This window comes from Staurois parvus, unplaced genomic scaffold, assembly GCF_062004578.1.
Source record: "Staurois parvus isolate SC_StPar_1 unplaced genomic scaffold, SC_StPar_1.0 ptg000636l, whole genome shotgun sequence".
Lineage (NCBI taxonomy): Eukaryota > Metazoa > Chordata > Amphibia > Anura > Ranidae > Staurois > Staurois parvus.
The window spans coordinates 314,093-328,693 of record NW_028318432.1 but is presented as its reverse complement, the minus strand read 5'-3'; the positions used below and the strand labels follow the sequence as shown (position 1 = coordinate 328,693).

General features: G+C 41.1%; 1 protein-coding gene across 1 annotated transcript in view; it reads left to right on the top strand.

Annotated features, from left to right (window-relative positions):
- The window catches only part of CUBN (cubilin), a 346,655-nt gene that overhangs the window by 50,746 nt on the left and 281,308 nt on the right, over positions 1–14,601 (top strand). Inside the window, exons 16-20 of the mRNA XM_089693694.1 lie at positions 326–516; positions 1,290–1,446; positions 3,428–3,606; positions 5,394–5,559; positions 9,367–9,592. Coding sequence (XP_089549820.1) covers positions 326–516; positions 1,290–1,446; positions 3,428–3,606; positions 5,394–5,559; positions 9,367–9,592 — 919 coding nt within the window. The remainder of the gene's footprint in view (positions 1–325; positions 517–1,289; positions 1,447–3,427; positions 3,607–5,393; positions 5,560–9,366; positions 9,593–14,601) is intronic.

Here is a 14,601-nt window from a genome sequence, read left to right as displayed (position 1 = left end):
CAGCCATTCACTGGGAAGTTCAGTGTTCTGCTGTTTCTCCTGCCCAACCTCTTATGCAGCTGAGAATAGAGGGTATGTGATCACTTATAAAAAAAAAGGGGGAAAAAAAGTAATTATTATTTTTTTTATATTTATACACAAATGTTTTGCACTTACTTTCTATTTTAAATTTAATGGGTTGTTTTACAAAGTGATTATTTACAATGACTTTAAGTAATGGGTCAGTTGTATGTTTTTGCAGGCGAGCTAACATGATTCCATAAAGAGACACATAATTGGGTAGTATACCTGGATTTCATGCAATTTATATCTTTGTGTATTTCAGCTGGAAACTTCTGTGGAGGAAACTTCACTGATACTGAAGGTTTCATCACCTCTCCATCATGGCCGGATGCTTATACAGGAGACAAGCAATGTATCTACATTATCACACAAGGACGTGATGACCAAATCAACCTCAGGTTCATTCATCTGGATTTACAGAGCAGTGTTGGCTGTTCCCTCACAGTTGTAGAGGTATTATGAGCATCTGGGCCTTTACCCACTGTGCTGTTAAAGAAGACCTGTAATGTGCAGAGAAACTCCCATCTTGTCCTGTCTTGTTGCTAGGATGTTCCTAAGACACTCCCAGCTGATTCAAATACCATCACATGTGCTCTTTATCCTTTATTGTAGTAGCTCTGAGCTCAGCAATGCTACAGTGGAGGAGATAGTGGACCACACATGTGCAGGTGTTTGAGAGCTTGCTCCTTTGATGATGGGTATGATCAGTAATTGCTGGGAGTGTCTTAGCAACATCCTAGCAACAAGGCAGGCCAGGATGATACTGCCTCTGGGAGTTTTTCAGTCAGGCTTCAGGGGGTATGTAAATGGCCTATGCATATAGCAAGGACATTATTCAGTGTTGGTCACATCTTCACAGTTTGTTTTTATCTACAGATTGCGCCTAACTGCAGTTTTTTGGTAAAGGTGAACTAACCCTTTAAGGGTTAGGTGCTCTGATTAGGCTTTTTGAATAGGTTAATGACAAGGTAAAGGTTAGAGGTCAAGGTGATGTTTGGGAATACTTTCATTCACTTATGGCATGGAGATCATCATTCTGGGAACCATCGCACTATACCCCATCGGTCACAGGGTCTCTGATGGGTTACGGAGTTTACTGTCTGAATTAAATGAAATATTTTATAGAAAAAAGGTGAAATGCGGAAATATATCTGATTAGTAAATGACTAATGTGTGCTTTTCTCAAGTATGTATATTAACAGATGTAAAATCCTTTTCTTGTGTAGATTAGAGATGGAGGTACGGAGATGGCACCACTAATTGGCAGATACTGTAACAGCACAATTCCTGCTGCCATAACATCAACATCAAATACACTGTGGGTGAAATTCAAGTCAGATGCATCAGCTACAGCATCAAGTTTTCGAGCGTTCTATCAAGTTGGTGAGTTAGTTAAATGGTCAGTCCATGCAAACCTTTTTTTTTGTTTCTGGGTGTATGCTGGGTGGGTCATTTACCCGCTAGCTTCTATATGGAGGTCCTGGCTCTGCCAGCTGTCACTGCTAAGTCTCACTTCTCTCACTGCATTCTCCTCAGTGAATGAAAACTCCAAATGTGGGATTGAAAGCTCCTTGTAATAAATGTGGCAGGTGTTTGAAGCTGGGTATTTAGCTATAGAACCTGGAAATGTTTTAGGAGACTGGTGGGCAGGTGATGCCACAAGCACCTGCTCCAAATGGAAATATCATGAATCTTGAGAAGCCCAGTTTTGTGGTTAAAGGTTTTTCTAATATCAAATTCTAGTCCAACAGCCAAAAATACAGATGCTATACAGTACATATATCTAAACTGTCTTACAGGCCAATTCTGTTTGGCTATTAGTTTGGTCTAGACACCCTTGATAAACAGCATCTCATGGTCAATGACCTCACTTTTCTATACGGTGGTTAAGCAGTACCTTCTGATCAATGGCATCCCCCAACCCTTCTGTTTCTTGTGCTCTCCTCTCCTGTAACCATACTTCAAATGTTGATTGGCTCAGAATGCCAATAGTCCATCTTTCAGTAAAATTGCTGGTGTACAGGAGATTGTAGGAAGCTAAAATAAAAAAAGAATTCAGGTATGTATAAAAGCTGTACTGAGAAATAATGTAACTTTTGTTTAATGAAGACATAGAGATTATTTTATGATTTTTATCTACATGGAGTTCAGCTTGAACTTTATATTGCAATTAAAAATCTGAATTATTATTATTATACAGGATTTATATAGCACTAACAATTTGCTCATTGTGTTATAATATAAAGGCAGACAATACGGCAACAATACAGTTCAATACAAGAGGGTTAGGAGGGCCCTGCTCCTTGGAGTTTACAATCTAACAGGAAGGGGCTGGTGGTACAAAAGGCAATAACTGTGCGGGATGAACTGATAAGAGGAATAGAAAATTCCATTATTAGCTGAAGGCAGGATAGGTTTCCCTGAAGAGAGAGGTTTTCAGAGATCGCCTAAAAGTGGGCAGAGTAGACAATAGTCGGATAAATTGGGGTAGAGTTCCAGAGGATGGGTGAGGCTCTAGAGAAGTCCTGGAGACGAGCATGGAAGGAGGAGACAAGGGAGCTAGAGAGCAGGAGGTCGTGGGAGGAGTGGAGCAGATGGTTTGTGTGATATTTGGAGATGTAATTTGGGACAGAGTTATAAATGGCTTTATGTTATTGTTAATAATTTGAATTTTATTTGTGGACTATGGGAAGACAGTGGAGGGATTGGCAGAGAGCGATGGCAGATATGGAACTGTTAGTAAGGTGGATGATTCAGGCAGCAGCATTCATGATAGACTGAAGAGGGGATAGCCTGGGGATAGCCTGCGATGAGGTAGGCCAATGAGGAGGGAGTTATAATAGTCAAGGTGAGAGATAGCAATTATCGAGCTTTGTTTTTCTTTTATCAGAAATTTGTGTAGCAGAAGGATAGGGGCATAAGATACCATTAGAGACTCAATTACAAATTTCCAGAACCTTTGCACTACAGACCTTTTATTTCCCTGTAATTTATATGTTCCTAAATTCAAAAAATGCTCAGGAGAGTGATTCCCTAGTTTCTACTAACAGCTTATTTGACAAGGCTCTAAATCTTGTATGAACCCTAAACAGTAACCCTAATATAAGCTATAATTGTTTAATATTTAGGCCTCATGCTTACAGGGTGTTTGATTTTCTCCTCTGAATGCCTTTTAATCCTGTCAGAGGACTTTCCAGGGACATTTTTGCTCACAATAGTGGTGCACAGAATAGACCTTTGGGTGGAGGACTAAGGTCTTTGTCCAGCTGGGAAGCATTTGGGAGGTGGGGAAGGATTAATTTTACCCAGTGTACAGTTCTTCTTTTATTTAACATAATTTGACATGCTTTCTTTGCTTCTCCAGCATGTGGAGGTGCTGTGTCTGGTGCTGGGGTCATCCGGACTCCACACTACCCAAATCCCTACTATCAAGAGAGGACCTGTGAATGGATCATCACTCAGCCAGACAGAGAAGTGGTTCTGTTAAGCTTTGAATCCTTTGACCTCCTTCCAGGTACACAGTGCAGCTCTAACTATGTTGAGGTAAGTCCAGATAACCTGACTTAAAGTGCATGGAGTAAAGGTTTTATAGAAAGTAAAGCACCCAGAGGAGAGGGGTGGCGGATTGGAGAAGCTGCACATATAGGAGAAAATAAAATATCTGAGAGTTGTGCAGAAAAGGTGGGGTTAGAGGGCTTGAGTGAGGGCATATGTTCCTTGGATTGTTGGCATGGATACTAAAAATTGAGCGGTGTACTTGAACGGCAGATCTCTTTAGTGGAATATGCTTTTTGGAGATAAGTTACCTCCAGGTGACAGAACTGACCAGGTCAGGAACTGGAGGTTGCAGTTACATAAGCTGAGAAACTGATAGAGACCTCTACTGATCTAGCGGAGAACATCAATAGGGGAGCCTAGACAGAGCTCACTCGCACCTCTGAGGGGCTAGCGGAGAGTGGATTCTGATCTCTTCTCTCTTTGCCAGACACTGCAAAGGCATGTATTGCATGGCCCATTCATAAAATGCAAGCTGTAATCAGTTTTGTAGATCCTGTGGTGTCCCCAAAGAGTTCTCTCTGCTTAATGCAGCAGAAGGAATTCTGTGATTTAAAGAAAAGCAGGGGCCATTTGCTCAGGTTCTCCTCCAAATTCTTTCTTGAACATGTTCCTTGCAGCTAAATTACCCCAGCTCAAAAACTGGATGTTGCAATGATCTAAACAGGGAATCCTAACAGGACACCTATTGTTCTAATGGGGAACATCAATAGTGATCCTAAGACTGAGTTAACTCTGTTCATTTGTTAATTCCTAGCCCTGAAGAATTGGAGTACTAAGCACAATTGTAAAGCACACAACTATGCTTTATAAATTAGCATTTTTTTATAATGCCATATTGCTGCTTTATAATTGGGGTCCTAAATCAGAATATTCCATCAATCAACTTTCAAGGCAGCAATCCCGATTTAAAATAGATTTTCTGACATATACTGTTAGAATGGGGAACGCTGTCTGGTGTTATTGATATATGTTGGTCCCCTCACTTCCTGTTGTACCACTTGGACAGGAAGTGAACACTATGGGGTTGATTTACTTAAGGCAAATAGACTGTGCACTTTGCAAGGTTCAGTTGCCCCAGAGCTTAGTAAATGAAAAGAAGCTTGCTGACTTCCTCATCCAATCATGTGCTAGCAAAAATGCTGTTTTTTTAATTTTCCTTGCATGTGAGTGGGTGTTCTTTTCAAAGTGAAGCTTTACCTCATTTACTAAGCTCTGAAGCAACTGCACTTGCAGAGTGCACAGTCTGTTTGCCTTTAGCTTTAGGATCTAAGCTTTACAGCTTACTAAATGAAAAGAAGCTCTGCTGACTTCCTCATCCAATCATGTGCAAGCACAAATGCTGGTCTTTAATTTTCCTTGCATGTGATTGGGTGTTCTTTTCAAAGTGAAGCTTTACCTCATTTACTGAGCTCTGTAGCAACTGCACTTGCAAAGTGTGCAGTCTTTTTGCCTTTAGTAAATCCACCCCATTGTCTCCAACTGGGATACTGATTCCTTTAAGAGCACTTTTATTCTGAGAGTGTAAAAAATTTAGAACCTCTGTTCCAGACATGATATAAAAGAGGCTTTAATCCTTTTCTACTGTATGTGAAACTAAAGGAACAATCGTGGCTGGATTTGGGCTTTAGGACCGTTTTGAGAATCTAAGGTAGATTATCTATGTTGGTTAAATTTAAAAATATCTTCTAGGAGATTGAAGGAATACATACAGTATGCTTGTTAAATATACTGTATATCTGGAGATGTCCTCTAAACACATTATATTTCTACAGGTCAGAGATGGGCCATCATCAAACTCTCCTTTGATTGGAAAGTATTGTGGGCCAGAATCTCCTCCACCGGCCTATTCAACCCAGAGAAGTCTGTATATCAAGTTTGTGACTGATGCTTCCACTACAAATCATGGATTCCTAGCCACATACAGCACTCTAGATTTAGGTAAGCATTCATTTTTAAATTATTTTGTGGAGAAAAAATAATCAATGTACATTTGAAGGATTTAAAAAACTTTGTTACAGATTCCTACCTGTTTTTTCTCTTAAGAAAAGACTGTTTGTTCCTCCAAGTTTTGTGTATATTGATTCTGAATGGGAGTGACTAATTTTTATCAGCTCATGTTCATGGAGTGCTCTGATGAGAAGCATTGTAGTGTCAGAATGCCGATTAGAAGTAATTAACCTTCAGGAAGTATCTCACCAAAAATGACATTGTTGTTGAAGAGGATGCCTAAAACCTGACTTGTATCTTAGTGCAGCGTTCTTCGCACAAGCAGGAAATGACATTTCTGGGGACGTTCTGTACACCAACTGTGTACAGAACACCTGCAGGAGCCTTATTGCATTGACTTTATAAAAAATTACAGTGACTGCAGTTTGAAAAGGAAAGGTCATTTTTAAAACCACAAAATTACAATATGGCGAAATTGTATATTTTATATCATTTTTTTTTACTCAATATATTTTTTTCCACAAAAATGGAGTTAGGCTTTATGCATATTCAGTTTTTTTTCCTCATATAGTCATGTATGGAGGAAAACCATTTCAACCATTTTTTTTAATGTGTTGGAACCCTATTTTTCCCTGCTTCCTAGTGTGGCTGAAATCAGCAAAGATGATCTTGTATACAGGAGTAGCTGTAGCTGTATTTTAAATCTGATCCAGGAGAGGTTTGTCCAATGTCCAGGGCGAGAATGCGGAACTGCACTCCCCCCCTTCTCCATTCCTAATGCTTGCCATAGAATGTGTATACTGCCTTGCGCACAGTCTCTGCTTCCTTGCTCCAACTGCTAACCAGTGAGCTGGACCTTGGTGTGGTGCAGGGGTGCCATACCGCTGCACCCTGGGCCACTACCTTTCCTGCCTACCCCTTGTCCTCTTGTCCTGGCCCTGAGTGTGTTACATCTATGCCATTACCATACTCAACCCCAGGCATACATACTGTGTTCACTCCATGGGTGATGACTCTCCTGCAGCTTGTCCTAGCCTCCTTAGCTTTTACTTCCAAATACTCTCCCAGAAACCATTTACTCCAAAGACTTTAATGAAAGTGCTGCTACGATTAAGCTCCTTGGATTTGGAGTGAGACAATTCACAAGAAGTGAGTCCAGTGGGATGTACTCTGAATAATAAAGATTATTTAAGATTGAGTTTCAGGAGCCAGTGCTGTCTCTTTATGGCTGAGGGCAAGTAAAGAATTAACGTTCCCCAAGTTGTCACAAAGCTTAAAAGTATCCCTAACGACAAAGCAGCCCTTAGAAACTTAAATTAGTTTTAAACCCAATCACTAAAATTTAATATAAGCTTAAACATGATAATTTAGTTCCAAAAGTTATTTTTTTAATTTCTTAAATCCTACAGCTTCTCACAAAAGTCTACCTTGGTGATCATGCCATGAAAGTCCTTGTTGAGACACTGCCTGTTATAGAGCAACAACTGACCCCCAGTTGTGTTCTTGAGTTGTCACCCTCTTACATACTCCCCTGGCAGAGAATACAAGTGGCCATGATGACATGCATTGCACAGGCATGGTTGGTCTACTGTTGTTGGTCTACCATTGTTAGAAAGGTCCAGTCCACAGAAATTATGTGCAACCAGGGATAGAGAATGTGTATTTAGAAAGGAAGTAGCTGAAAGTAACTGATTAAAATCAGCAACACTTAGAAACCAGAAAATGGATGAAAAAGCAAAAATAGTGTTTTATAAAAAAAAAAGCAAAATGCCAATTCATCCCATCATATCATCCACTTAGCTTGCATCTTCTTTAACTCTCTTTGTAAATAATTTACACAAAAAGCCAAAGTAAACTTACCAACAACTTTGTCCCATTTGAGAGTGAACATAAAATAATGTTTATCAATAGCTGTCAAGTCATTCAAAAAAATCCACTTTCTTTTTTTTTTGCTTTATTTTTTATTTATGAAGTCACTAGCACATGTGCACTATTTGTGGCCTTCCTGTCATATCATAGTGTTCTTGTGATGTATTTGCTACATACACTGTGTGACTATGCATTACTGTGCATGGGGTTGGAGAGTGACATTGGTGGAGAAGCCAACACAGAAGTCAGCGCTGAAATAAATCCAAAATGGCACTGGCTTCAGCACTTGATAGGGCGGTGAGGCCTGCAGTTTTCAGTGGGACAAGGAAAGTCTTTCTGGGCATGTTTTTAGGAACTTAAAATATGCAATTCACTCCATTAAACTCCCATATCATCTAAGCATTATAAGAGATCACTTACAATTCAAATGCTTAATGCTGGCAAGGCTTGTATCCCGCTTTTCTGGAAGCAACCTGTTGCCCTCTCAATGAGTGTTTGGCTACACAAAATTGAGGAAATTTACCGAATGGAAGATATGCTTGCCTCTGTACATCACAGAGAAGAAACATTTCGTAAGACTTGTTTTTTACTGGACAAATTACACCTTCTCCTCCAGTTACATTGCAAACCTTGCCAATGGAAACATCCCAGCCTAGAGCCCCCACTCTGGGAATTTTAGTTGTACCCCCAGTAGAAAATCGCCTTTCTGCTACCTTTTGAGGGCTCTTCTCCCTTGAGGGATTTTGAATGATGTTGCCAGGGACAAACCTCTGAGAACACATCCTTAACCAACCCAACTTTATATTTTTTTTATGCAATATTCTGGAAAAAACACCAAGTGTGGCGCTATTTCAGTGGAAGGCGAACCCTGATAACGACAAGGGGACCCTGCTTCTTCTGTTGCAGGGGTTAACTCTCGCAGAAGGTTGTTACATTTGGGAATAATTCCTCGGTGCTGGCCAGTTTTTTTTTCTGCTGTCAGACAGGCAGAAGCAGCACTGTCATAGATCCCAGCTACAGAAGATGACCAGGGGTGCCCATATTAAGTGAGCATTAGATGACCTTGTCCTGGAACTAGTCCATGGTTTGGGTGTTACACAGATTACAAAGTGAGGGGAAACCTTCTCAACAGGGAAGCAAGCATGTAAAAACCTGACAGAGGTTCTAACCGTTTCCCACTCAGTATATATAATAAACAATTTTTGGTTGGGCTTTAAGTGACCCTCTAAAATCTAGCCCAATTTGTATTCGTAAAACCTAAACTAATTCTCCTAATCTGTAACCCTATTTCTAACTTGCCACCCTAAAAAGCCTAACACTAAATTGAACCTTTCTGCAGAATATACTTTCTTAGTCCTGACTATTAGGACCCATCCACACCTGTGCAACGCACTTATGCACGTTTCATTGCGTATTTATTGCTCAGTAGCATGAGGCAGCCTATTCACGTGAATGGGCTGCCCCATGTGCAACAAACAACCCAAAGTAGCTCCTCTACCTTTTTTTTGGCAGTGAGCCACTAGCTGTGTTGGGGTGTCATTAAGAAATAATAAAACTGCAAGCTTGACATGAGTTTGATGCGCGTTTTGGCACATTTTTATGGACACGCACAGAAATGCATGTTTCTGCGCGCATTCCTGGAACACGTAGGTTCGAATGGGGCCTTACTGTAGCAGCAGTCACTGTCCTTATGGATTAGGGTTCTGCCCTATTAGCAAACTACAGCCACCAATCAATATTCATCATTCCTGGTATAGGACTGTGAATAGTGACATATGAAATGTGATATCTATGATGCTCCAGCTTTTTTAGCACTGTCTTTATTGGTTTGTCTGAGAAAATATTTGTGTCCTCTACTTTCTGGAAGCAGTAGTGACTCTTTAAAACTTCCTTTTTATTAATTGATGGTAAGTGTTTGTTTATATCTAGGTTGCGGAGAAACACTTGCCACCCCTGAAGGTACAATATCAAGTCCCAGTTACCCTGCTGTGTACCCACATGGTGTCCGCTGCATATGGTTCATCTCAGTGCCACCAGGAAATCTAATACAGTTAACATTTACTACATTCAACCTAGAACAGACATATGCCTGCCATGGTGATTATCTAGAGATATACGATAATGCAATGGATGCAACTGGGAACAAAACTGGAAGGTGAGTTAACAACTTTTTCTGGACATTTTTTTGTGATCTTAAAGAGTCAATCCATTCAAAACTTATATTTCAATTACAGTTGAAGCCTGATGATCAGTGTCAGCTCTAGGCTTCTCATATGCATTAGATATTCAAACAGTGGAATCTTTGTGTATTTCAGCTCCTCCTGTTCTATTCTCCATAATATAAAATAAATTCAGAATCCAGCAGGTAGAGTAGGAACCACTTATTATGGTCAAAACAGGTGTACAGACCCAGATCACGCCAATAAATTCCCAGAGACAAAAAAATATATTAAAGCGGAGTTCCACCTGGAAAAAAAAAATAAAAGTCAAAAAAAGACAAAAACTGTAGCTGCTCACTTTTAAAATACAGCCACTTACCTGTCCCTCGGTCCAGCTGTGTCCTCACAACCGCTGATTCCAACGGCCGTCTTCTCTCCCTAGCGCCGGCATCTTCAGTGTGGGCACCCGGCTGTGACAGATTGCGGCTTCACAGCTGGGTTCCCACTGTGCATGCCCGAGAAGCGCTGCACTTTGTGAACGGCCCCGTACTCTTCTGGGACCTGTCACGTGTCCCAGAAGACTATGGGGAGGAAGGGTAGGAGGACAAGTTCGCAGCGGAAGTGGGAGCGGGTACCTATCAAAGTTGGATACCCGCTCCCCCCACTGCTCTCTATAGGTGCCAATCCTTAATGGGGAGCGGGGGACAAAGGGTTAAAGAACTTCCTCTTTTGGATGGAGCTCCACTTTAATCTACTGTCAATGGTTTGAACTGTCCAGCATCTACTAAAAAATGTGAACCGATCCTTTTACGAATTCAACAGTTGATGAACTTTTAACAAAGCAGAACACAAACCACAAATATATCAAATGTACATCTTATGACAGTGATTTCAGAAAATGCTTTCATTGGCTAAGAGAATAGGTTAGAATTTCAAGCTTTTAAGACACCTGAGGTCTCTGCTTCAAGTTGATGACACCATGCCAGAGACCGGAGCTGTCCAAAAGCTTGCAATTTTAACCTATTAAGTTTACCAGTAAAAGCTATAATAATCGACTAGAGAATTTGGTTGAACATGCTCAAACGTATTTTTTGGTTATTATTAGGCAAGTCTGTTGTGAATGATATAACTTAAAGCGATAGTAAACCGCACTTAAAGAAAAGTTTTCCCCTGCAAGGTAATGTCATAATGTGGTAGTATGCATCACATACTAGCACATTATGAACAACTTACCTTAAAATGAAGCCTTCCAACAGCACGTTGTCACCACTGACAGGGCTTCTATCTTCACTCGGTCCTTCTTTGAGGATCATGGGCTCCAGCCGTCTGACTGGCTGAGCCATGATGACGTCACTCCCGTGCTTGTGCAGCTTGGAAGTCCCGGTCCACAGCACAGTGCTCCGAAGGAACGGCATGGCTATGCAGTTCCTATAGAGTGCATGCGCCGCTGTCAAAAGAAGCGAGTATCTCCTAAACGGCACACATTTAGGAGAAATTTATTTTACCTACAGGTAAGCTTTATTAATCTCCTTAGCGGTTTTCCCGAGTGTAGCTCGGGATAAAATTTGAGTACCAAGAGCGGTAACCCCCGAGCTACACTCGGGCTTACCATGCGGCGTTGCTCAGGGGGTCCTTGCAGCACTTTCCTTGTCCTTTGCTCCCGCGATGTGTCCCCTGCAGCGTCCCCGGCAATCTCCTCCGGCCAATGCCGGCATCCGGCTTCCGTGTTCCGGTCCCTGTGACGTCGGGACGTACGTTGGCAAATTTGAAATTTTTAAAAAATTTCATTTTTGCTGTCATTGTTGTTTCAATGCATTTCACATATATTTTGTCCCTACTGCTTTGTCCTGTGCCCTGCCTGCATTTTGACTGTTCTTTCTGCCTGGAAACTTAGAAAAGTCCATGGCGTCCAAAAACCGTCCCTTTAGGTCAAAAGCGGTTTTAGACCAGCAAGAGAACAGCGATAGTAAATCAGAACCGCTTGCAGAATTGAGTGATAACGATTTGTGGGGAAATTCGTCATCAGACACTGAAAACGATTTTGCGACTTTGCTCAGCGATGTGCGAATTTGCCTCTGTATTTCAAATTTCAGTGTTTTTGGTTTGATTATATTATTGAATTAAATTTATTGGTATTATTTTATAATTTTTTATGATTATTTATTAAATTATAATTTATGATTTCGTGTTTCAAGTTTTATCATATCCAGAATGTTTACTAGACTCTTGTTCGTACAGATTTCAGTGAGTTATTCCTAAAAATTACAGCATACAATAAAAAACTACAAATTTCCATGCAAAAAAATGGTACCGCTTTCAGCACAAAAAATCAGAAAGAATCATACCGCCAAGGAGGTTAAAAGCTTACCTGTAGGGAAAAATACAAATCCGGAGTTTACTACCACTTTAAAGTGTTATTTCCACCTTTGCAGTTAAATTTGAGAATCTCTCACTATATATTTGTTATGTGTTTCCATTTACATAGCATACCTAAAAATAATAAAAAAAAATATTTAATAAATTTCTATTTGCTTTTTTGGAGAACCAGTTCATACATAGGACTGTATAGACACCTTCTACTGTTTAGAACAGCTTACAATATGGAATTAGGGAACAGATTGAGGGACAGTACATCATCATACATCAGGGGTGGGCAAACTTTTTGACTTGAGGGCTGCAATGGGTTCATATATTGGACCCGGGGGCTGGACCAAGAGTAGATGAATGATGTGTATGTGTCATCCATAGTAAGTATAGTAATATTCCCCCATAGTAAGCATAGTAATTCCTCCCCCATAGTAATTCATCCCCCATAGTAATTCATCCCCCATAGTAATTCATCCTCCATAGTAATTCATCCCCCATATAGTAATTCATCCCCCATAGTAATTCATCCCCCATATAGTAATTCATCCCCCATATAGTAATTCATCCCCCATAGTAATTAATCCCCCATATAGTAATTCATCCCCCATAGTAATTCATCCCCCATAGTAATTCATCCCCCATATAGTAATTCATCCCCCATATAGTAATTCAACCCCCATATAGTAATTCATCCCCCATATAGTAATTCATCCCCCATAGTAATTCATCCCCCATATAGTAATTCATCTCCCATATAGTAATTCATCCCCCATAGTAATTCATCCTCCCTATAGTAATTCACTTACCTTTGCTCCGCGCGTTCCTCTCGCCGTGTTCCCGCGCCGTTCCGGTCTTCAGGGCGGACTGTGAGAGGAGCCTAGCTCCCCTCACGTTCGTCACGCCTACACACATCCTGACAGCCATCCTGACAGTAACGCTCCGCGGGGCGGATTAAAAGGTCCGCCGGGCCGTATATGGCCCGCGAGCCGTAGTTTGCCCATTGCTGCCATACATGATCATACATAACTCTATATTAGGACAGGCAGTATGCACAGGTAGTTAACAACTGCTAATGAGATTTTGCAGCAAAGTACAGGTAGGATTAATTATGTTAAACATAACTCCCCAGTCCCTCCTTAAAACAGAACTGAACTGTATCTGAGCACCAAAAATTTAAAATTCTATTTAATTCATTTTTAATATTCAAAGCAAACTCATCCATCCAGCTATGTCTACATGCTTTATTTTTTGAGAAATCACAGTGAAAACTCTCTGTAACATTTTTAGCCATGGCCATCTTGAGTAAAGGCAGATGAATCATGTAGCTTTTGCTTCCTTGAATCCATCTGCCCTTAGCTCAGGCATGCAGGCAGGAGGATTTGCATAGCTGAGAAAGCCCCTCCTCTCCTGCTACAGATGAAAAAAAAATGAACATGAAGACTCCAGGGATGTATGACATCATTTTGTCCTAGGCCAGGAATAAGGAAGCAACTGAAGAAATGTTAAAAGAGAAGTATGGGGTATTAAAAAAAAATCATTTATACACACCTTGGTGGATGCTGCATTTGTCCTCTACCAGCTCTGCGCTGAGACCTGAGAGATCAAAGACCACTGATTGCTTAATTCTCCCCAATCCTCTGAGCAGAGAGTGGTGACTGTCAGTCACTGGCTCTCTGCTCAGCCCCTCCAGCCCTCACTGGAGCACTGGGCTGTGGAGGGTGGGAGCGGCCGGCTCAGGCTGTTAGCAGCTCGTTAAGAGGCTGAGCTAATTGCCAGTCCAGGAATCTGGATGGATCCTGACTTTGATTGACATAAGCCAACAACAGGCTTTAGCTCACTGTTGCCTGGAAATGGGTCACAGGAGTGCAGAACAAAGTTCATTCCTGTGATCCATAGAAGTATGACCAAAAAGAGCTTTAATAAAGGTTAAAACAAGTAAATATAATATATGGTAGGTGGTGTCACTCCCTTGGTCATGTGCAATTGGCTGCTAGTAGACCCAAGCGCTGTCACATGGGAAGACAGCACATGCTCCCCTATACTTAGAAGCACAATGTGTTGTCACTAGCTTCCACAGAGAATAAAGGAGTGAAGTTGAGTATTAGTGGGTCAGGGGCCTTTCACAAAGACACTGTTTCTTTTTCCTGGCTGGTCATGATGACAGAGGGGTTGATTTACTAAAGACAAATAGACTGTTGACTTTGTAAGGGAAGTTGCACTTTGCAAGGGAATTTTCCCCATAGCTTAGTGAATAAAGTGAAGCTTTGCTGATTTCCACCATCCAATCATGTGCAAGCAAACTGCTGTTTTTTTTTATTTTCCTTGCAAATGGTTGGGTGTTCTTCCATAGTGAAATGTCACCTCATTCCAGATACTTCTCTAAGCGAAGTTACATCCTAGGTACCATAAACAGGATGTCCTGGATCACATGGGAATGGCTTAGATTCCCTCCATCTGTTTTTGTATTTGGACAGTGGACCTTGGTTGGCCCATTCTTCCCTGCTGCATATCTCCTAACTCCCATCCACTTTCCCCAACCCTTCCCATACCTCTCCATTTTCTTCCCCCCTCCCTTTTTCTTTCCTCTCTCTCCCCTGGGGTGTTCTCCCTGAACACCCACCTGGGACACACCAGAGTG